Source organism: Melospiza georgiana, chromosome 5 (assembly GCF_028018845.1).
Source record: "Melospiza georgiana isolate bMelGeo1 chromosome 5, bMelGeo1.pri, whole genome shotgun sequence".
In the NCBI taxonomy this organism is placed as follows: domain Eukaryota; kingdom Metazoa; phylum Chordata; class Aves; order Passeriformes; family Passerellidae; genus Melospiza; species Melospiza georgiana.
Window position 1 is genome coordinate 28959930 of NC_080434.1, and position 24475 is coordinate 28984404.

General features: G+C 39.9%; 1 protein-coding gene across 1 annotated transcript in view; it reads right to left on the reverse strand.

The window, feature by feature from the left end:
- Nucleotides 1-544: 544 nt before the first annotated feature.
- The window catches only part of SLC10A7 (solute carrier family 10 member 7), a 138750-nt gene continuing 114819 nt past the window's right edge, over nt 545-24475 (reverse strand). The window contains exons 9-12 of the mRNA XM_058024257.1: nt 23375-23426; nt 21785-21858; nt 6438-6583; nt 545-3184 (exon numbers count right to left, since the gene is read on the reverse strand). Of these exons, the coding sequence (XP_057880240.1) occupies nt 3140-3184; nt 6438-6583; nt 21785-21858; nt 23375-23426 (317 nt within the window). The 3' untranslated portion in view covers nt 545-3139. The remainder of the gene's footprint in view (nt 3185-6437; nt 6584-21784; nt 21859-23374; nt 23427-24475) is intronic.

The following is a 24475-nucleotide window of genomic DNA, read 5'->3' on the forward strand; positions in this document are numbered from 1 at the left end:
TTTATCTTGATAAGGTACTGGAGTTATCAAAAGCTGTTAAATTTAATGCACAAAGAGGGAAATAAAATGTTTCAGTAATTCAACACAAAGTGCTAACATTGCCCATGACCTCTGAAGTGCTGTTTTATTGTTTGGGTGGGTTTTTTTCCTCTGCTCTCACTGGATGGGATTATAGAGAAGCAGAAATAGAAAGTGTTGATGATCAAGAGAATCTTCATGATGTAACATGGGCAAAGTTCTCATTTGCCATCAGTTTTGCCTGATTATGTTCAATATCAGTTATAAAGTTTTATTTAAAAGAGTTGTTCTAACCCTTTAGTGAAAAACTGTTTAGGTTCAATGAATTAATTTTAAATTGATGACAATTAGCAGCATTCTTAGGACTTTCTTTCCCCAAGTTCATAAAGTATTTCCAGATAGGCTTTTGTTTTAAAAAACAAGCAAAAAGTTTAAAAGCTCACCCACAAAAGAATAAAACAGACAACAGAGGTAAAAATGTGACCTAAAGGATAAATAATTTTATCTTGTTTTTCTTTTAACAAAATTGAATTCAAAACCACTCTGTTTATTAAAGACATATAGCAAGTCATAAAAAAAAATCTTAACAGTCTTAACAGAATTGATGTGCACAATTCAGTTTCATTAAGTATGAATTCAAAATATGTATTTCAGTTTAGCTTGATATTCCCTTTAGACCAACACCTCCAACACCCATACACAATATTTAAGCTGCCCCAAAGCAATCAACAAGGACTTTGTAAAGAGACTAACAAAACTACATTGTAAACCGATTTGGAATAGTCTTAAATGTTGAAAAAAAACCCCCAAAAACAAAGGATGTGTTCAATGGAATCTAAGCAGGTTGTTGGAAGTACTGAAAGGCAGAGATTCAGTACACAGAGGTAGCTCAGTAAGGGTACTTGCAGTGTTCTGATTATTTAGCATTGACACAACCACAGTCAGCTATTGTCTGCTTGAACCCCTGCTATGTATTTTGAAAAGGGAACACTGCCTCTGGGCTGTTGTCTCACCATTGAAAACAGAAAGAGTCATTAATTTCAGTGGGATTGGGACTAAGTCTTTATATTCTCTGGAAATTCAGGTTTATGGAAGTAGAACATAAAGAAACTGTCCTGAGTCTGGATGCTGTCCCCTGTTACAAGCAGGGTTTTAAACCCAGAGGAATTTTCCCCATATGGAACCAGTTACCACTTAGAATGCTTAAGGAAGTGGAACCTTGAATTTGGCCCAGGAACTCTCCATTTCCTAGCAGGCCTGTTTGTGGATCTGCCTGTGCTGCCTGGGGATGCACTGATCAAATTGTGAGCTCACTGCCCAGTGGGAAGGGGCAGAGGGACATGGCCAGTGTCCTTCGGCCCTCTTGCCTACTCAGCAGGGAGAGCTTGATCCCCCCTCTACGGAAGGAAAGAAGGTGGCATGTGCCACCTCCCATACCTTTGTCACATGGTCCTTTTACTGGTGTGCCAGTTGTGAGCAGGGTGATGCTGTCAGCTCCCTGCAATTTCTCACACAGATGGCAACAGGGAGTGGCCATCACATAAAGCACCAAGGATTGGTACCAGATTACTTTTTTCCTGCTGTTCACAGGACTGGAAGTAACAGACTAGGTAAACCAAGCACATTTTTTGTTTTTCAGTAAGGCAAAAGGATATGAATTTCACATGCCTATTGTCACATAGATCTTCAGCTTGTGTAAAGGCTTACAGCCTTATCAGAGCTCTTATCACCTACATTTGCTACAGACTTGCTGCAAGGTGTTTGCACTCAGCCACACCTTTAGCTGCAATGTTCACCATGACACACATGGAAGCTCTGCATTTATATTGATACCACATTGACCTATTCCTTTCCTTACTCAATATTTTAATGCACAATTGCCAGCACAGTTTTTGCAGAGGGGCACAGCCCCAAGTCTGGACTAGAGCAGGTTTCTGAAATCTGCATCTCCCAGACAAGATGTAGTGCTGGCTGCATGTTTAAATATATGCCTGCATTCCTTTCTCTTCAATGCCTAGAAATAGTATTTTGTATTCTTTTTTCACCTAAGTTTATTAGAAAGAGTAATATTGTTTTTTTAGAAGTTGTGATTGATTGTCAAATGAGCTAAGATAGCGTTTCTGTTACTATAAGGATCCTTTTAATTTGCAAAAAAAAAAAAAAATTGTCAACTTTCTTGTCCTCATAAGCTAATCTTCATTACCAATGCAGTAATAGAGAAAACATAGCTTGGCTTATTACAATAAAGGCTCTATTTCAGCATCCTAAATTCTCTGTGCAGGTTGCTGTGCATTGCACAGGGGGAAGGTGAAGAAAAAAAGAAAACCAAAAATTAATGTTCTTCAGGGGTAAATGATAAAAAGATCTCCTAGCTGCAAACACAAATACTTCACTCATACCCCAAGCACCAGACCATTTCTTTGAAGAAGCTTATGAGGCATTTAAGATATACAATGGCACAATATCATACAATAGAATTGAAAGAATTTTCTTGAGATACCATTAACTTTGAAGGAATGTCTAGACAACTGTGTCAACAAATGCAAATAATTCATGCTTTTCAGTTTCTATCCATTGGATGGCCCCATGCTGAGTATACACAAACTCAGAAGAAAAAGGCATGTCACAGTCATATGACGAGGGAGTGTAACAGAGTCACACAGAAATTCAAGTCAATCTCAGAAAAAAACCTTCAGAAAGCTGTTCCCCAAGAGAAGAGCAGGTAAGCCAGAGTGGGATAGGCTCCTGGTCATTTTGGCTAGTTTAAAACAGAGACTTGCTGCTGGTGCACCCTGGCTTCAAAGCAGGGGCAATGGAAGAACCAGCTGTCAGTCGTGACCATTCACTCAGTTAGAAAAATAAACTAATGGACTCCAAAATACTGTACAACCTCTTGCAGCAACCAACAAAGTGGCTTCTGAAAACAATGCTTTTGCCAAAATGCATCTGTAAGGCACTTAACAGGTATCTTTTAATATATATATATATATATATAGATAGATATATATAAAAAAATAAAATACGCACTAAAGCAACATTCACAAAACCCAGCTGTGTCAATTGTCCGTGTGTACAGTATAGTACATATATACATTCACTGTGACACAGGCCATCTCCACCATTATACCTTCACGGGTGCTTTGGGCTGCCTGGTTAATTTCTGTGCCTGTGAACAGGAAACAAAACAGTCACTTTTTTATACCCTTTAAAGACAAGCAACAGCACAAGGTAAGAGTGTCATTTATAAAGGGCAACAAAACACTGTGTGTACTTCTGAGCGGCTGAGAGAGGAGTCAGCGTGCAGCTGACAGGCTGTGGGCTCTGAGATGATGTTTGTGCCTCATAGCCCATCACAACCTGCCCTTACACAGAGCCTTACAGAGGAACAACAAGGACCATGGCTACAGTGTCAGTGAAGGAAGCAGAGATGGGTCTCAGGTGCCTTTTATGAAGTGACCATTTGGACCCCACTCAAACCACTCATGGCACAGATGAAAGAGCTTCAGACCCACTTAAGGAAAGACAGCGAAGAAAATGTGGGCCAACACCTTTGTGTCCCTGGCTTCCTTCCACATAGCTCAAAGCCTGCTAGAGGATAATCACTGCTGCAGTGGTGGATGTCATGCATCTTTGATGTTTATACCCTCCTTTCTGAGAAAAGGTAAGAAATAGCCAAAGTCCATCAGCCCAGAGGTGGTCTTATGCCAGGGGACACCTGACATCTTTGTAGCTCCATTGTTGCTGAGGAAGAAAGAAACCCCTTTCTTTTTTGACAGCAGGGTCCAGCTCTGTGTTCCTCACAGGGCTGGCCAATTATGGTGGCTGAGCTATTATTCAGTGTGTGACAGAAGTTCAGCCCAGTGCTCATGCTTCCAGTTTGGCAGGAAGCAGCCTCTCTAAGTAAGGAGAGAAATGTGATAGGCTCAGAAAGCATTGGGTTTTCAGCTGCTCCTGGGCAGCAGTGTGGGCACTGGGAGGGATGCTAGCTCTTAGTGTGCTCAGCAGCAAAAAAAAGCTCTGTGCCTTCTTAGGTGGGACAAATTGGCCCAGGTGAGAGGAATTTAGACAAATTAGCAAATTGCTGAAATTTGGAACCTCTGTTTTCCTGAAGAAGTCTTTTGGGTGAAGAGCCCTGACAGACTGGCATTTGTCTGAGTTCTTGTTTCCAGCAGGTTAGCTAAACAAGCAATTTTCAGTCTGAGAGATGCCTGATGGGGCTTCTTATTGTAGATATTAACCTTTAATATTGTACACTTAAAGCTTGTAAGCACTGCTTGAAAATCACTCCAGCACAAATGTAAACCCTTAAAAAAACCCCAAATCTTTAAAAATAAATGGGATATATTCCCCCCAGAAACACCAGCATTTAACTATTGTTAAATCCAGCCCTTTGAGATTAGACTTTTCGATATTATTCAGCAAGAGACTTTGGAGAGAGAGACATCATTCCACACTTTGTTTGGGGAAACAATTTTTTAACTTTGTAGTTTGGCAGATTCTGCTGCCATATTTACAAAGTAGAAATACCTTAGTGTAGATGAACTTCTAAATATTTAAATTCAATTTCATACAACCCGATCACATGTACTATCATAATTAAGTAAGAATGTCACTGCAGTTGAGTACTGTGACTGGATAACTGCCTCCCCCTGCAAGAGAGATGCCAAAATGAAGCCAAGGTGTTTGTAGAAAATAAACATCAAGGGTGATGATGACATGTTTATTTTCAAAGCAGGAGACCATTATCCAGTCTCAACATTCACTTCTATTATACTTATTGTAACTGTACCAGAGCCAACCTCATTGATTTTTTTCAAAGAGTAATTAAAATAACATTTGTGAATAATACAGAAGACCAACTGAAGAAGCTGCAGCAACAGAACAACAATCCCCCAAAGTGGTTCTACAGTGGCATTACAGTCTGCTTAGCACAGGAGGTTTATTTGATGCTTAATGAATAAGAAACTAGTGCTGGTGAACTGTAAATCTCTCCAGTACTGCTTGACTGTTCTGATGCTCTGTTTAAAGGCTGTTTTAATTTGCAGCAGCTGACAGCAGCCCCTAAAGGCCATTACTGCCCTGAGAATCAGGGAGGTCTGGATGAGCTCTAGCCCCACTCCTGAGATGCTGAAAAGAAGTCAGCATTGCAGGGATTGTTCTGTCACCAGCAGCATAAACTTCAGGCTGTCTTTCTACAGGAATAGCATGGAATTTTCTTTATACCACAGGTAAAGTCTTCTGATAATTTCTGATTAAAAGAAAAACTATAATTTTCAGACTGATGGATAATTGTCACTGGATTCTCAGATTTTCATTTTCAGATACTCAGACCAGTATATATTAACCAGGTCTGATTTCTGAACACAGTTTCTGAAAACTGAGAGTTTTCCTGCTTTTTACAGCTCAGATAACACATGAAAATCACTGATTTGGGATTTTAGCATTCAAGATAGCAAGGTTACTTTAGTGGTGTGAAGCTGTAAAATGACAGCCCCTGGGTTTTGCTGAAAATTGGAAATATGAGTGCTAGCAATAAAATTTCTCTGGTGCTAAGTGGAGAATGCAGGGTGCTGATGGAGCTGCACAGTAGTTCTCAACCCTCACTGAAAATGGCTGCCAAAGGTTGCTTCAGTTGCTGCAGCTTCTTGATCTTTATTATCTCAGAACATTAAAAGACAGCATTAAATTAGATTTCATGGACTAGCTTTTGCAGGGTGGTTATTCTGAGAACCTGACTAAAACCACTGCAATCTTCTCACAGAGATCACAGAATGGCTGTCAGATGTCAATACCTTCAATTTGTACCAAAATAAGCATAATTTGATTCAGTGATGTTGATTCCAAACCCTCTAGGTTATAGTTTATAATCCTACAAGTTATACCATGCCTTAATTTTGGCGTGAAATGGGATGACCCAGACTGCTGTAGATTTCTTGCTATTGTAAGGAGTGACACAAATGGGAAGGGAAGGGGAAAAAAGTTTCCATCTTGCTTCAATCCAGTTCAGAAAGTGTCCTTATTTTACCTCATTTCCCCAGCTCCCATGCCAGCCAACACATCTTTGTCACTTCTCCATAAAGGAGATCCAAAGCTGTGATTATTAAGCAGCTAATGGATGGAGACATTCTTATAGGGCATATTCTGAATTCATAATTTGAATTAATTTGTAACTTGAATTAACTGTAGAGGTCTAACTTCATGCTTTGAACTTTTTCAGAGTCTCTTGAATCCCCTTTTCAAGTAGGATAAAGTTCTGTACTTTTATTTTGATACTGCTATGTTTATCATTGTTGTAGAGGAAGCAAGGAAATAGAAAAATCCCAACCACAGAAGGAACCCCAGGAGTTTAGGACATGTGTTTTGGTATTTTTTCCCTCACAGTACACTTGCCATTATAAATCAAATCCAGCAGTCCTTACCTTTTGCCTAGAAACCATCCAGGATTTTATTGTTGGTACCAACAGGCTGCCAAGAAGGATCTGAGCAGGATGATAGATGAGCAAAGGGACGGAAATTAAGGACAGGTATTCATAACCTGCAAATACTATCTTCAGCATGGGAATCCCTGCAGGCAGAAAAACAGGAGACAGACTCTCACCTCAGACTTTGAGCTTCAGATAAAAGCAAAGCACTTTATATTGCACTGACATTTCACAATAATAAAAAAAAAAGAAATCCCAAAATGAGCTGAAATGTTTTATATATCAAAAATACAACCCAAATGAGCAAGAGCATGAATACAAAAAATACATGGCAGAGAAAGTTCTGTGGCAGAAAGGGTGGAGTAGGGAATGCCATAAAAGATCTTTTCTAATGATGCTAATATTGCAGTAAATATAAACTGCTGCTGAAAACTTGATATACAGTACATTCTTCTATAGCATGACTGTTCAGTTGCTGACCACAGTTCTATACTGCTTCTTTACTACCTCCTCTCACTGGGGTGTTCTGTATTCACATGATTGTCCTCCATCCAACCTGCCCAACTTCTGCTTGTAACATTTGCAACCGTTCTTCGGTCTGTTCTCCACTGGAGGAGGGTCATGTTTTGCTTGTACATTCCCTCCAGCTGGTGAGCATCCAAATGAGAGCCTTCCTTGCTTTGACTGATCCATGAGACACAAAAGATTTAGTCAGCTGGGTGAGCAATATGAAGTGATCCTGCCCACAAAGAGTTGGGCAGCAGCTGGAGTACAGAAGTTGCTAGATGCTGGAAGAACTGAGTGCTAAGACCTAGAGATGGGCCATTTTTTCCAAGAGCTGGAATTTTCACTCAGCAGTGCTAATTCTATCAGATATCTCCATGCACAATCTTCCTGCTTGATGATGTGATATGTAAAAATAAGTTTTATTTACTTCTGCAGTAATTAAACCAATTATGCCTACTTTGTATATATTACTGTTCAAAACTACCTGTTTAAATCTTGGAACTTTGCTAGCATGCTCCACAAAGTGCAGGTGTGGACAAAACCTGCAACCAGCTCTGTCTTGCCTGACCAGATATTTGCACAGCTGCCAACAAGAGCAGCTGTGATGCCTCAGGAGCCTCCTGAGAGTGCACCTTATTTTCTCTCTCATCTTAAATGTCACTCTAGGAGTCCTCTGCCAGCACCAACCTTGACATGAAGCAGACTGCACACGCTTTTCACAGAGCTCATCTGAGTGTCTCACAGAATCACGGAGAGCTTTGGGTTGGAAGGGACCTCAAGGACCATCTTGTTCCAGCCCCTTGCCACAGAGACACCTTCCACCAGACCAGGTTGCTCCAATCCCAATCCAGCCTGGCTCTGCTTTGTCTCCTTTCCCAGGAATGGCAAAACATTGAGGTTTGTGCCACACACCCTCCATTTCCCCATGAGGAGATGCCTCAGATCAGCCAAAGCTGTCATATTTTTGGAAACTTTTCTTTATATCTTGGATAAACGCCCATTCTCAACACCACTTCAGGCTTTCTTTAATAACCTTGACCACTCCCTATGTGAGCAAACAGCTTATTTGTTGAATATTACTTCACCAGTACCCCACATTGACATATGTCTGGGCTTGCTGAAATCTTTATGATGCTTCATAGCACCATTTCTTGTAATTATTATTATTATCTTCATCACATCGTACCACTAAAATCTCATGCCTGTGCTAGTAGCCTTTACCTATGTGTATATTTGCAGGGATGGATTAAATAAAATAAATAAAGGCTTGCATGTTTTATTTCAGCATTATAATTGCCTTCAAAACAACATCATGGACCTATCACACAATTGCTTATTATTAACACTAATTTCTGGGGCTTGGGAATAAATAGGATTTAGACAGAAATTAAATGGGCATTTGCATTATATTAAGGCATGTAATTTACCTCAAATACCCATCATACTGTTTTTGTAAACAGATTAAGGTTTTATTGCCTGTTTCCACATCTCAAATTGACCCTTGCAGGTCCTTTTCTATTTTGTAATCACAGAAAAACACACAAGAGTCTCAAGCTATGAACATGCTGTATTTCTGTTTGTAAGACAGTACCTGGTGTTTTGGTAGTGCAATTTCATCCACAGATCCAAAAACATTTTAGAAAGCTGAAGAGGGCTCCTACAGAGAATCAGAAACACTACAATGACTAGCCTAAGATGACACAGAAACTAATGGCACAGATGTGAACAGAATGCATCCAAAGTGACTGAGACATGCTTTAGATAACTGTACATTTTCTGAAAGAAATAAATGAAATCCCAGCTTAAAAGGTAAATTCTCTAGAGGAAAACTATTTCTGTAAACTAGGAAAAGAAAATTAAAGTTGTCAAATAGAAATACAAAGTACTACAATTAGCGTGACAATATAATTAGATCACTGCGTAGAAAGAGGTTCTTAATTCACAGCTTGTTTAAATACATGTCACAACAACATTTCCTGGAAGCTACTAATGTGCAATTAAAGTTCCTATTATTTACCAGGAAATGCTAACTGATGAGAAGAGGGAATAATAATAATTTTTACAGGTAGGGACTAGTCTATTGGAAAGAAAAGAAACCCAACCTTGTTGCCTTTTCATGCACTTTCTGATCTTTATAATTCCAACTTTGCCAGTATGCAACTCTCAGAAAATATTTCGTGACAGCGATCCCCATAGTGTAGTCCCAAACGCTTGTGTCAGTAACATTACCACAAAGCTAAACTAAACAGCATGAGTGGTATTTATTTTTAAAAATGCCATCTAAACTTTTTAGTAGCAATATGTAGCAGCTGCAAGCATCAGTATGACTGCTAATGTTTTCCAAACATACAAAACTCATGCAAATATCTAATTAGGGAAAACATGCTCTAATAGTTACTTCTGCCTCTTTTAAAATAAAACACAAAAACAACTACATTTTTCTCATATATATATATATATGTATATAAATATACATATATAAACACTTGGGAGAAAAACAAACACTGAAGGCTCATGCCAAAACACTTCACGCTGCTGTGGTTTATGGAGTTACAAGCTTCCAGCAATCTGGTTCAACTCTCTGCCAAAGACCCTCACTCACTAAATATCAGGAGACCTGAATAACAAAGTTGTCTTCAGCTGTCTTCTGTGCTTTGGTGCTAAGTTGGTCAGCTTTGCTCAAAGTGGGGCTTTAACAAGCTTCCCATCTTCCTCCAAAGACAGGAGTGGGATGAGACAGCAGCACCCCACCTGACTAGAACTACAGAGAGCTGCAGCAGAAGGAAGAAAAACCAGACTGTTCTACAGGTATCCCTTTCAAACAAGATCATTGGTATTCCCAGCTTTTTACCCCAAATTTCCCTCTTCCCCTTTGTTTGGGTATGTTTCTCCTATCAGTGCTCCCTCATGTTCCCATCTTCCTCCTTTCTCTTTGGCCCTGGTGTTCAGAGGCTCTTTTTCTGTTTGTGTTTTTTCCCTTCCTCCTTTTCCCTCCTCCACTCCTACGCTTTCAGCCTCCAAGGGTTTGCTTCCCAAGACCTTTGATTCTTGTCATTGCAGCCATATAAGTTTTGGGTACTTCCACTAAAATCACTCAGCTCCACTAAGGGCAAGGGCACCAACATCACGGTCCCACTGCGGCTGAGAGAAGAAGACAGGTCTGTAACAGGGAGCACATTGCAGTTTTCTCCCTTTTTTGTGTCCTCACTCAGCTCTTCTTTTTCCACATTAAGCACTTTGCAAACCTGAGGAAAGCAAAGGAAACTGTTTATCCTTGACCTCCAACAGCAGCAAGGAGGAGTGAGAGCACTGCTCTTGCAGCTCTCCATTGCTCCAGGGTGTTCCAGCTTGGCTCCAAGGCTGTGGATTATCAGCCCTGGCCAAAGGCCACTGCTTCTCTAATAACCTGCTCGACTGAAAGCTACTTAATCCTTCCCCCAGTCTGCACCCAGTATAGTCTCCCACATTCTCCCCTTTCCCCTTTGCTATTTTCACATTTCCTAAAAGGCCCATGAAAATATTATGCTGCACTTCACTACATTTAGTTAACTGTAAAATAATAATAATAAAAAACCCTAAAAGATTTGAAGGTATTTTAAAGATAATTTAAATATAGGACTCTTTTCATCTAGCTATCACCGCAGTAATATAAATGAAGCAAATTAATTTTAATGCTCCAAGGTTCTGATTCTGTGTCACTGTCACTGACAGGATCCAACTAGACTTTATGAGATGGCATTTGACTTTATGGAAGTGAGCACTATGCACGCATTTACAATTTTACAGGGACTTTAAGCTGTCATGCTGAAAAATGTTTATAAAACATTAATCAAAAAATGCCTCTTTAATACAATGCATTGTCTGAAAGATGTTAGAAGGCACATATTGTAAATGGATTCTTTTTCTGACTAAAGTAATTTCTACCAAAAGCCTTTCCCCACTGCTATACAAGTACACAGTGTGGAGAGATAAAGAGCACTTTCTCAGCACATTACTACCTGATCCAAACACTTGGGAAATCACTAATGTACAGCATGCCATATTTCCATGTCACACATGACACATTTGTCTAAAATTACCCAACAGAGTTTGACATTGCAGCATATTCCTTAGCAGAGCTTTCAACTGACATCTGCCAAGTAAGAACTTCAAGTAGGAGCTTTCTTCTTCTAACAAGCAAGTAAGAGTTTTCTTTTATCCTATACCCATGATGGAAATGATAAAACAATAAGCACTGGAAATCAGGGGTTTTTTTCTATTTTAATATGTTTATTTTATGCTTGCTGGATGTGTAAGCTCCCCTTAAAGCACTGTTTCATCATTTGCTGTTTTCTATCACATTGCAATGGGTTCAGAGAACTCAATAGAACATTTTTATTACCACCAAAACACAGGCCATTATCTCTCACACCCAAAGCAGAATTATTGCTAGTGCTCTACTTCCATACTTCACTGTATAGGTTTTTTCCCCTTCAATCTCTTCATAACAAACAATTTATCCTAAACCTTTATTGCCTACATTACTGAAACACATTCCACATCACCAAACACTGCAGCATTTCTTCTCAGGAAAAGATATTTGGGGCAAAACAGAGAGGTCATCCTAGGGCTATGGAACCATCAGGCAATCAGGAATCAGAATGCCAAAGAACCCTCACAAAGAGGCACTGGAAATACTTGGAAGAAAAGCTTTAGCCTCTGAATTTTTACCTCTCCCTTGTACTTGTGAATGCATTTCAGAACCCTCAATTGCTACAATCTTCAAGTGCAATACACAAAATGAATCAAGTGCATGATAGTGGCTTCTCTGATGCTCTCCACGCCACTCTCTTACTGAAGGATCCTCTCAGGGATTGATGTGAAAGGAACATTATTGGTCCAACAGCTATTTCTTATTTCATCTGAGAAAAGGCCTGTAAAGAGGGGCTTATATTGTGCTGAGCCTCTCCCAGACTGCCAGAGCAGAGAGGGTCTGAATTTGTGCTGCAAAGACAGAGCCAAACGAGCGCCTGAAATTTGACTGCCAAGTTTCAGACCAGCTCTGCTTGGAGCCCAGTGGCTGCATGGTGGGAGGGGCTGGGAAGATTCAGCCAGTGCCCAATTTAGGGGATTAGAAAAGAGTTGTTCATGCAGAGGGCTGCCAGAACAGCAAGGTACTGCTCATCTCACTTGAAAACTTTCTTAAGGGCTTCCCTGTTTCTTCCCAGGCAAATCATTGCTGTGGTTAGTTTTGGTGCCTGTCCTCAGTGAAGCCAAACCAGGGATAGATGTTTCTTGCCCTTTTCCAGACTGTGCTATGACATACTGAGATCACGATAGAAAAAGATGTTTTTGACAAATTAACTGGATTCTTTTTCCTACATCCATGCCCTCTCCAAAGCACACCCTGAATTCAAGTTAAACGCTTTTCCTTAAGGACCAGTTTCTTTCAGGGATGGGAACAGCTAAATGATACCTGACAACCCCTAACAATGCAAATATTTGCTGTCTACTGAGTATTCCCATTCCAGCCAAAGAAAGCACCTTCCAGTGTAATATGAGATCACATTACATTGCAGGGAGAATTGTGCCCTTTTGCCCACTACATGCATGCTGTATGAAGAAGATTCATGCCTAAAATGTTTTCAGAGAAAAAAAAGAAAAATTTTCAGTATATTTTTATATTTCAGGTCAGTGACAAGTGCAATGGAAAGCAAAAACCAGGCTCGTGGAGTGGTACAAACAAACATCTGAGGGGGAGATTACACAAGGGACTGTGAGATTTTAAGAGACTCTGGAAGAACTGCAGGGGAAAAGTGCAAAATGGAGGCTGTCCTCGCTCATTTTGGAGGTATGGACCCTAATCTTCAAAAACATTTCTCTCTCTTTGGGAAAGAACAATCTCCTTGCACTACATTAAATGATTTACCTCTTTGCAGGGCTAGAATTACTGGGGAGGCTCTGCCCTTAATCAGTGATGTGGCTACATACTAGCCATACACTTCTATGGGATGCAAGAATTTATGCTATAAGAGACTGGACTGGTACAATGTTTAAGTAAAGGAGGAAGAGGAAGAGAAATTAATGAGAAAAAGGATTTTCCTTTTGCTGTAACTCTAACAAGATTTTAAAAAATGAAAAAGACCTAATATGCTTTGAATGCTTTTGCTCATTCTTTCTCTTCAGAAAAAAAATATATTTCATATATTAACATATATACTATACTCATACAGAAATCTGTTATTCAAGTGCAATGTAAGTACAGCTACCAGGGAACAGCACATCTTGATACTATCAAAGTTTTAAGGAAATGAAACTGCAAAAGCTGGGAGGAAGAGAAAGAGAGTAGAGTTTGTCTGTTTCTGGGGCTTCAGTGGGTGCATTCAGATTGGAAGTGATGTTTAATGAACAGCATAGGCAATCTTACCAGCTGCTAACAATGAAACATTTAGCACCAACAACTGAAGACTGGTGCCTGAGACTCCAGAACACCTCCACCTGGCTGACAATATGGTGGTAGGAATTAGTTAACAAGGAATTCAGGAATGATTTGAACACCCTAAGTCATTTATCGTATGTGACTTATTCTTAATTTGGCACCACAATGTGGATGTAGCCCTGCTGTAAGCCCACACTCACATTTCAGTGCTTTTTTTATTGCTTGGTTATCAGCTCACTCTTCATATATACACCCCCTACTCAAAGCACAGGCAGCAAATTGATAATGAATTACAAATTTGCTATCAATAACTAAGTTACAAAGCTAAAATTAATAGAATTCAAAACCCTTTTTAGAGGTTTAGTACAGGAAACCTACTAATGAAAGGAATTCTGGACAAAGAGATGGACAAGCAACCTAAACCCACAAAGCTGAGATTTGATTAATTTGATTCTTTCCTTGAACACTACTGCCTTTCCACACACAGCTGAGGCTAAGGTTTCACAGTATTAAAGTTTTCATTATATCTACACATATTATTAAAAAAACCCATTAAAATAATGTTTTATACTCTTTCTTATTATGTTTGTAAAGACAGGCAGGAAAGGTTTATGCTCCAACCTGTTTCATACTAATTTTTTTAAAACTTTTTCTCCACCTGTAACCTTGATGCAAAGGAAAACATGACACACAAATTTGTTATAAATAGAAAACCAGGAAAACCCTTCTTTTCATAAAGGAAAACCTATAATTTTGCTTTATTCATCTAATTTCTGTAGCCAAAAAAAAGAATACACGAGGCCAGAAAATCTTACTGCTCCATTTGGGAAGGCGTTTTGAGAAAACAGCTCCCTACACCATGAAATCCTATGGGACACTATCTGCTATTATCGAACTCTCTGGATAGGGTTGTGTGCTGGCAGTGCTCATGGCAGCTTTTAGAGCTGGATCCCTGCTCCAGATTCCCAAACTCTCCTGCAACAGGAGATTTCCAGATTTCACTGCTGCTGCTGATTTCTCACATCTTTGCACCCACTGCCTTAGAATTGTCTGGAGTCAGCAGCTCACACTGGCTGCCAGAAGGTGCGCTGAGAGAGCAAATGTAGATACAACTCTCTCAGGGAGACTCAACATCATCTTCAATAGTCACCAGCTTTACTATGGGTGACACTTGTAGCCTCTGCCAGCCTGAGGTAAAAAAAAAGCAACTTGAGTCATGTCCAAACATGGATCTTCCCAAGGGTAACCTGTCAGCTGTCTGCTGAATATAATGCAGTTTCTTAAAGTAGATAAATTAACTTTAACTGTTTTAGGTGGGGAGGGAGAGCTCCTGTGTCATTATCATTTTACAGATGTATATGTGTGTTTACTTTTTTTATTTCATTATAAAGAGTTATGAGCTTGCTGTCATTAAAAACCTGCAATCTGGTTTTTAGTGTCTGATCCAATTATGTGTGCTTCTGGAAAGACACACAACCAAATAAATAATTGGAGAGGTGCAACTCTGAAATGACAATTGTTATTCATCGATCCCTTTCTGCAAGTCGAGATTGAGAGATGTAAACTTCAAGTGAATGAGATCTCCTGGGAGAGATCCTTCAGTTCAAACACAGTAAACAACTGTTGTCCTCTGATGCACATTTTAGTACTGCTGCAGGCAAACTTTCTAAATATTAATAAAAAACCTATACAGATGAAAAGGAAGCCCTGGGAGCTGGTACAGAATTTCTTGCCACATTCTAGGTCTAATCAAAGAAACATATGTTTCAGGTCAGAAAGGAAAGGAGATTCCCTAATTTGCTGTAGTATTTTCCCTTCTAGAATCACAGAGAGGTCAAATTTGACTAAACTGCAACAGATTAAATGTACTAGATTGTGATAGTTATTAAAAAACCAAGGGGGAGGCAGGTATTCTGTGCCCAAAAGCCACCATGACTCACTGGATTATGGCATTTCCTACTGCCAGACTGGCCTGCCAGCACATTTCCCTGCAAAGTTCAGACCCGGGGATGCCCTGCTCCAAAGGAGGCAAACAGGGGCAAGCCACATATGAGCAATGAGAGAAAATAAGATTGATGCTCTGACACAGACAATCTCAGTGACCACAGCCTACCCAAACTGTCAGTTTGACTTCCTGGGCAAGACAGTGATTGCTGTGTGCAAGCAGCAAACACTCACCCTATCCCCAGAAATCTTCTGCTTATATGTCAGTTTGCTAATATTCTGATATAGATAAACACATCTATATAAAACCTGGTATTATTTATATTCAGATATACATGGTTTTGCAGCTGTACTGGAAATAGGTAACAACATTTCCCAGGCATTTTTGAGGTCTGCTCAGAAAGAAGACATAACAGGGACTTGGTGATAACCTGACTGATAACACTGGTGGGTAAGAACCAAATGTTGGCTCTAGAAGACTGCCAGGCTAAGAAATGTGACTCATCTGCCTAGAAAAGAAAGATGCTAACATAAGAAAAGTGCAGTAGATCAAGATGCTTCTGTTCTCACCACTGTCATCTCATGTAACACAAATCCCTTGGTTCTTATTTTTCCAGAGACAGAGAGGAGAATCACAGAGCTGAGGAAAAAGCCCAGACAATAACCTGATGTTCCTTCCAAGAAAATGCTGGGCAAAGACTGAAGTGATGAGAAAAAGATTTCATTTTGGCCCAAACAATCACCGTATCAAAACTTAAAAAAGGTTCTAGCAGTCACTAAGCCCACTCCTGAGGGATCTCAGAAGCAGAAATGGGAGAGTTCCTAACTCTCTGGGCAGCAGTGAGGGGTCCAGACACAGCCTTCAGAAGACCCTCACTATTTGAAGCATTCTCCTCCCATCAGCTTCCCTTCTGCCCAAGGGACAGCACCCACCAGTTCCAGGCAGAGGAGTAGCTGAATCATTTTCACTTACATCACCCTATCAGACATCACGGGAAGGAATAAGACTAAAAGCCTGTAAAAGTTATAAATGCAAATTCAAGCACTACCAACACCAAGAGGTATGACAGGATGTGGTAAAGTCTCCTGTCCAACACTCATGGGAAAATTCTGAAGGTAAAAAACAGCACCAAAAGTCTTACTCTTGGAAACTTTCAGAGAGCAATTAACCAGGATTATTTTCTATATCTTTATGTGAAAGGCAGAGGACCTTGATGAATAACTGCCTTAGAGGAAAGTTCTCTGCCAGGAGCAGAGAAAAACCACTACATTCCAAAAATACCAGAGAATAGCCTCAACACTCGCTGAGGGCAACACACATGACTTTGCCATCTTACCTTTCTATTACAGAATGATTAAGAGATGCCTCCTTTTTAAAATCACCCACCTTTTATCTTAGCACAAGTTAGAACATTTTAGCATTTTTCTATTTAAAGGAGAAAGGTAATTATTACTATACAATAAAAAGAATCTACAATGGATCTACAGCATCTCAATATATTATTTATCCTGAGAAACCTTATCAGGTGATATCTGCAGAAAGCATGACAGAAAACTATAGATACCTGGGAGCAGATTGGAGCTATCTGTCAGCAGGATGCCCTCTGTCCCACTGTGCAGCTGGGCAGCTTGGGGGAAGGCACAGGCTGATTAATCCACAGGCTGGATGATCCCCTTGCAGACATTCCCCTCTGAATCTATTGCTGCACCACAGCAGGCTTTTAGGAATTGTTCAAGTACAGGCCATTGCTCAAGCACTTGAGCAGTAAGAAACTGAGTATTTAAAAAATAAATTTGAATTAAATTAAAACAAGACAAAAGTAAGTTGGTGTTTTGGCTTTTACTTCTAGAATGAACTGTATTCTTGCCTGAAAGTATTTGGTAGGCTAGAAACTGATTGTAGTACTTGAAGGGCTTCATGGTGAGAGAACTGCTACGTTGCTGAATCCAAATGAGGAAAAATACGTCCTCCATTACAAACAATATCCCAATCTTATTATTAGGTAGGGTTATTTTTGCTGTTTTGTTTTATTAATCTGCTGTTAATCATACCTCCAATATTAATATTTGCCCTTGTGGTAGCCAAAATAGGTAACAGTACTTTGATTTTTGCTGATAAAATAATTTTACACAGTAAATACAAAGAATTAAAGCAGATATATATTTTTTTTACAATCCTGAATTTTCCTTTCAGAGTTGTAACTTCTAGCTAGCAATTCACTCTCTGAAAAAAATCAAATAACATTCTGTATTTGGCTGCAACTTTTGTGTAAGTGCAAGCAACAACTGCAGTATTTTTTTAAATGAGCCACAGTGATAGCTTTGCACTTCCTTGAGGCCTCTTCTCTTCTCACTGAATGAACTCCAGGGAATGGCATCATGTCGGGCTTTCCAGATGGATTATGTGAAGCCATAGCTCAATGTCATTTTCAATAGTAAGGCTCATAATTAAAGGTCAAATAGTCACTTCATCTGCAATCAATCAATAGAAGAAGTACTAATACTAAGTACTAATCAATCAATGGCAAATGCACTAATAAAAGCCATGCATCAAATGTCTGCATATGTGTGTGCTCACATGTACCATGCATATATGTGAGCAGGGGGAAGGAGAGAAAGGGAACAATGTGGGGGTGAAAAAGCCAGAGGCCATTGTGGATACTATATTTATCTTGGCTTCCTTGCAAGTTTACATCCTGCTTCACTCTTTAGGTGAAATGCAAATAAACATTGGTTTTTCTGCATGTGTGATGCCCTCTATTCACAACCCTGCTGAAGCACCCACCTCTATGCAGAGGTACTGGCTCATGCTCCCATCTCAGGAACACAAAGGCACCTACCCTGTGTAATTTGTCCTTACACAAACACACCCTGCACTGTGATCTTTGAGACAAAAAGTGTGTCAACTGTTCTGTCTACAAAATAAGACCCAGCATATGGGAGCAGCACTCATCTCTGTGCAGAGCAAGCACTTATTCATGGATGCAACAGTGGAAGTGGCAGTTGGCCTCATGAGCATGCACTGCATGGGAATTACTTGGTTTCATAATATGGTGTGGGAGAAAGTGACTTACAAAAGTCTTCTCATGCCTCTCCTATTACCACTTCTAAAGCTTTAAAGCTGTCAGCTCTTCTCCCACTTTAGCTGGTGCCATTCTCAGCTCTCCAGGGAATGGGCCAGACATACCTATTTGGAGTTTCACCTGCCAAGCTGAGAGAAATCAGTTCCAAAGTGAAAGTACAAGTGTTGGGGGTCATTTATACACCGCCACTGGAATCTTGAAGACAAACAAAGCAGAGCTCCACAACAGATGTGAAATGAGAGCGTGAGCTGTGTTTGTGCTTTCAGGCATTGCAGTGACAGAGAGAGAAGGAAAAGTGCTCTCTACCATAAGTGAGCAGATCTCTCATTGCATGGTTTGTAATAAACACCTAAGGACAAGCAGAAATGTGCCAGAACAGCAAAAGAGTCAAGGCCAAAATGTCTGTGTTTATATTGTTTCTGCTAACACCAGGGTGGACAGGGAAAGATTTAAAAGTGCCATTCAGATACAGCTAATCCTTACAAACAAATTAGACCTACTCTGCTCCCATCTCCAGTGAAGGAAAAAATGCTGCCTGCTCTGGTTAACATATCTGTTTGCATCATCAGCTCAGGCACATACCCCATCACACCCCGGCTTTGTAAAACCCAATACTCCTTATTTTCACACAGATTTGTTTTTACACAGCTCTATGTTATCTGGAGCTGGTACAAACTCCAAACAGAATAAAATATCAATGGTCTCAAAGTCAGCCAGCTGGAGTCTGATACACAGCAGGCACACCTGGACACCCATGGAGTAGGGGTGCACACAAGACCAGCAGGTACTTCAGGCTTACCAAGGACGGGCTCCTAGGGGATTGCCAAAGGGAACATTTCCCCATTCCTCTCCCAGGATGACTGGAAAGCAGTCTGCCCCAAAGCTGACAAACAGAACAGTACAGAGCTGAGAAACAGCCCCACAGTACCCACATTCCACTATCCACCTGTTCACTTCAACCTGCACACTTAGACATGGGATATCTGGACTAGGGGAAAAAGGAATTTATGGATGGGGAGAAGCTGCAGGAGTCCTTGAAGTCAAGGTGGAAGGTGACCAAAGTATTTTTGCTGATGTACTCGTGCAAAGAAAGCTGCAGAATGCAAAAGCTGGCTCATGAGGCTATGCTAATATGAGCAGTAACTTGGAATTGGGAAAATGTGAGCCAAAAGGTCAAGGGAGCAAGGAACCTCAAACTAAGATTTTCTAAAAAGAAAATAACATAAAAAATTGAGAGTGTAGCAGCAGAAGAAAAGTGAACTGACTCAGCTGTGTGCACAGTGAGGTCAAGACAGGCTGCATAAGGATGCTTGGTGCAGTGAGTTAAAGAAATGAACAGTCCTCATTTTTTGGGGGATGATGGCAAGCACCTTTAGGACTTGAATATTTAAAAAGGCTTTGTGCTTATCTTCTTAGTGTCACAGCAAGCTGGCAGAAATATGCAACAGCATATATAAAACTATTCTCTCTGGGGAGAGCAGGGCAAACTTGCATATTTGTGCTGTTAAACACAACCAGCTTCTCCAGCTTTTCTTCTGTAGTATCACAGTTGTGCCCTAAGTTCATACACACCTCCAAACAGAAAGCACTGCAGCGTGTTATGACTTATGTGTGCAGCTGCTTTCTACAAATACAAGAGTAACTGTCCTGAATACAAGCTCATTTATTAGTCCAAGCTCAGTTTCATAGCACATTTGGCTGGAAAAGACCAGTGTCATTTAATCTATGTTCTGCTCCAAGGCAGGATCAACTCCAGCTATTTAATTCCCATCTGAGGCTTGTCTACAATGATAGGAGATTGAAGACATCAATAGGCAACATGTTCCAAAGCTGAACTGCTTTACACTAGACAGGTTTCCCTGATTGTTAGCTTAAATCATCATCACTGTAACAAAGTCCTTCCCTTTACAAAGTTCACTGTGACAGAGTTGCTTTCTTCCTTCTTTGCATCAACCTTTTATGCATTTGAAGATCACTGCAGTATTTCAGTTATCTTCCCTCAACAATCCCAACTGCCTCAATCTACCTCTGGGGTCACATTTTTGAGGTCTATGATCATTCATGGCACTCTCTTCTCATTTCTTTTCAGTTAGTCCACATAATTTCTGAATTGTGGAGCCCAAAAGATTGTCCAAATATCAAAAGCCATAACACTCTCAAGCCACACAACTTTTGCTGCTTCCCTGCAACCCACAGGACCCTGTGTGAAAGGAAGGGAGGTTAGTTTAGTATGCCATGTATTTGACAAAGCTATGGCATTGTTGCTCTTTTCGTTGTTCTTTCTACACTTTAAAAATAATTTATTTAATGACTTGGTTCAGTAGTTTTCTACAAAATGAAGTTAAAACTCACTGATCTATATAATTCCTCTTCCCCTCCTCATTTCCACTGTAAAAAGAGACATTTTGTTTGACTTTTCCTTGTCTTCCAGGAACTCCTCCATTTCCCACAGACTTTCAAAGGCACTTGCTAAGAGTTCTGCAGCACAGGCCTGGCTGAAGCAAAGAACCCTGAGGTGAGTTTTGCTCTACCAAACCAACCTGGAAAACATCTAAATCCCAACTTGTTCTTCCCCTGTTTCAGGCTGAGCTCTTACCTTTGTCATTGACACTAAATGTGTTCCTCTTTCACAGATACACTCTTGAAAAGAGTCAGATATTTAGTCATATATGCTTTACCAAACATCTGGTTTTATAATCTGAAAACAACCCAGTTGTGCCCCTGACTGAACATAATGGATGAAGCAGCAGCAAGTGGCTGTAAGCATTTCTGATTTAACAGTATTTTCTGAATATCCATCAGAACATTCTATTATCACTATGGGGTCATAAGTGACAAATATCTCTATGATGTTTTGATAAATGAATGCTAAGAAAAAAGCTATCCAACGTATCTGCAGACTTCAACACACACATTTTGCTCATGGTAAGCAAAAGAGTATTGTCTATTTGTGATTTCTGACTACACTATGTCCTTTGATTTCCCCTTGCATATCCCAGCTTTTAGATGTAAAATTTTACTGTCAAACTGGGCAGGTACACCTAGCCATCTCTTCAGAAACAAACCTGAAATTTTAGCAGCATTGGATTAGGCAACAGAACAGAATAAGAACAGAAAGAAAAATACAGCTTTCCACAAATCAGGTGGTCTTACTGTACTAAAGCACTAAAATCTCAGCTGAGCAGATTGTGTTCTCTGCCCTGTAGGAAGCATTAATTTCATCTGTGCAAGAGCATTATTCTACTATTAGTATCACACTGGTAGCAGCACTTGTCACACTAAACCCAAAACCATTTAAGCAGAAAAACCAGCAACTAAACCAATTTTTTTTTCAACACAGCAAGGCACGAATGTTACTGTTCTTTTGCTCACAAGCTTATCTCCTGACTTACCCAGGGTGAGGGATTTGTGTGTGGAACAGAAAACGATAGCCACTGTGTCTGCTGGTGTGAAAGTAGAGTTATTCCTACAAAACAAAAGAGTTTTAATAACCTCTGATAGCAAAAACCTTCTTAAAACAGCATCTATCAAAATTATTACTTTGAGGATCCATATACACATTCCCATCACTTTGATCAGTCTGGTGACAGAAATAATTCCACCCATAAATGAACAGTAGTGCTTGATTTATTTTTTTTTTAGCACAATTGTTTCTCTGTTGTGGCAAGCTCTCTAATGAATATACTCCCATGTGAAGGACAGAAATTTTGAAGACATGGTGTGTAGGACACAAATTTATTCCAGACAAGTTTATTTGGTCAAACATGCAAAAATGTCACAGCAGAAGCCCCTTGCCTCCACAAAATAAGAGAAAATGACCTATTTTTTTTTTCTAGTATAGAACAGTAACAAAATGCTCAGCTTGGACAATATATTGAGCCTACACTAAGGAGTTAGCTTCCACTTCAGAGATAAACTATATCTAAGGGTTTAAACACTGGGACTAAGGCCAGGAGGGGTGGGAAAATGACATCTATATATATAGAGAGAGATGACTGGCCAATGGACCACCCTTTGCTCCAAATTAGGAGTAATTCTATGAGATTCTAAATATTTACCATACTGAGCTGGTTACTGCTTAAGGTATTTTAGATTTCACAGTTGGGGCATATCTTCCCCCCAGGTTAGGTCTAGCAGTTCAGAAGTTATTTTAAAATGCCTTTTAAGGCTAGGATATGATCTTGTCACAGAGAAATTTTCTTATGGCACTAAAAGAAGCATAAGTAGCTCTAAGACACTGTACCCTTCTTTGTGATTCTCCCTTATGGATATTGTTTAATTTATATAAAGCATATGCTTGGAGTCTGCTGTATTGTGTCACTCTCCTTTCAGCAGAGTGCTGCTAAACAAATATTCCAGTAAGCCCAAGTGAGAGGACAAATGTGGCTACTCCAACCAGCACCAGTGATGCCCTGAGCCACTGGCAACACCATGCTTACAGTACCAGTTTTTGAGAAGTGAGTGTACAATTGCCCTTCCTGGTTGAGACTTTAAGAAAAAAAAAAAAATTTCTACCAAACATTAGTTCAGGACAGCTGTCTTTTAAGAATCACCATATAAATGTAGCAAATTTGACATATATAGAGAGGAGTGAATTGCCAGCACAGCAAATGTATCTTGAGATGTAAAAAGTCAAACTGAGTTCTCTCTCTCATATGTCACCAGCATGTCTGCAGGGCAAATTATACCTTCAGTGACATCTGTGCTAATCCATTTTTTCCAGTGGATGAGGTACAGCAGTGATTGATTGAGATTTAACAACTCTGTAATTAACACACAAGAAAGGACAGAATTCAGGTCCTGCTCTCTTAGCCTATGAAACTCTAACAGAGCAAATGCAGTAAGGACAATAGGAAATACCAAAATGAGGTCACCTCTATTCAGAAACCTGCCTTTGCACATTTGCATAAACTTTGTCACCCAAACCAAAGATATCACACAAAAGAAATATTCAAAGGTTGGGATTCTGCACATTAATTTACCTTGTGGAGAAGAGGAAAGTCAAAAACATGAAGCTCATCTGAATAGAAAATACTGAAAGAGAAACAAGCTAAAATTAGATCACAATTATAATTACTGTGTCCATGCCTTTTGTTCCCATACTGCAGGGCAGAAATGAGGTTGGACCAAGTCTATCCAGAGAAACCCATTGCCAGACAACCTTTAAAGACTGCCTGGAAGAACAACACAGATCATATATCCTGGCAAGCCAGAATTAACGTTATGGCTGCACAAGTTCTTCCTGGGGTAGATCCTCTGAATCAAGAATTTCTTGACACGATGAGTGGCAGGAAATAGTGCATATGCTGCATCTGTCAGACATGCTCTGGGTGCTGGGCACTTAGACTTGCTATTTTAAAGGAGAAAGTGTGTAAGGATGATCCAAATAAATATTCCCAGCCCTGGGTATATTAATTATGATCATTCATGGGGAGAGGAAGAGAAGATCATCATAGATGTTTGAATTCTCTCTGAGACCGAGAGCATGGGCAATCCCCACAAGGCTGAAGAAGAGACCCCGTGACCTGCACAGGCCTTTTCTGAGTTTGTGGGTTTTGGGGGAAAGGCTTTTCTTTGCAGCAGAATCTGGGGTGGGTCCTCTCCCTACTCCTTGCAAAATGTGTGAGTGCAGTAAGGCTTGACATGCCCCATAGGGCAGTGCAAGTCAAGACAATGCATTTGATTTTCACTCCAGTTTACAACTGGGAAACATGGCAGGGATATTAGCTATTACCAGTGACATTTTCTATTCTCCTACATACATTTCCTAGAATGTATAAATGTCACCTCAGCACGCACTTAATTCCTCCTTCATGAACTAAAGGAGCAATCCATTGTTCCTGAATTATAATTTTTCTCCGATGAAGTACATTAATTTAATATTCACAGAAAAAAAACAGTCCCTTATTACACATAATTCTGTAAAGCAATAAGCATGTGTTGCTACCAATTATTCCTCGTGAATATTTTGCTGTGGCTAGAAAATTAACATAAAAATTACATAGAAACATTAATCAGCAGAATAACAAACTCAGTTTTACCTCAAACTCCTCGTGCTAATTTCACTTCCTGGTGTAACACAA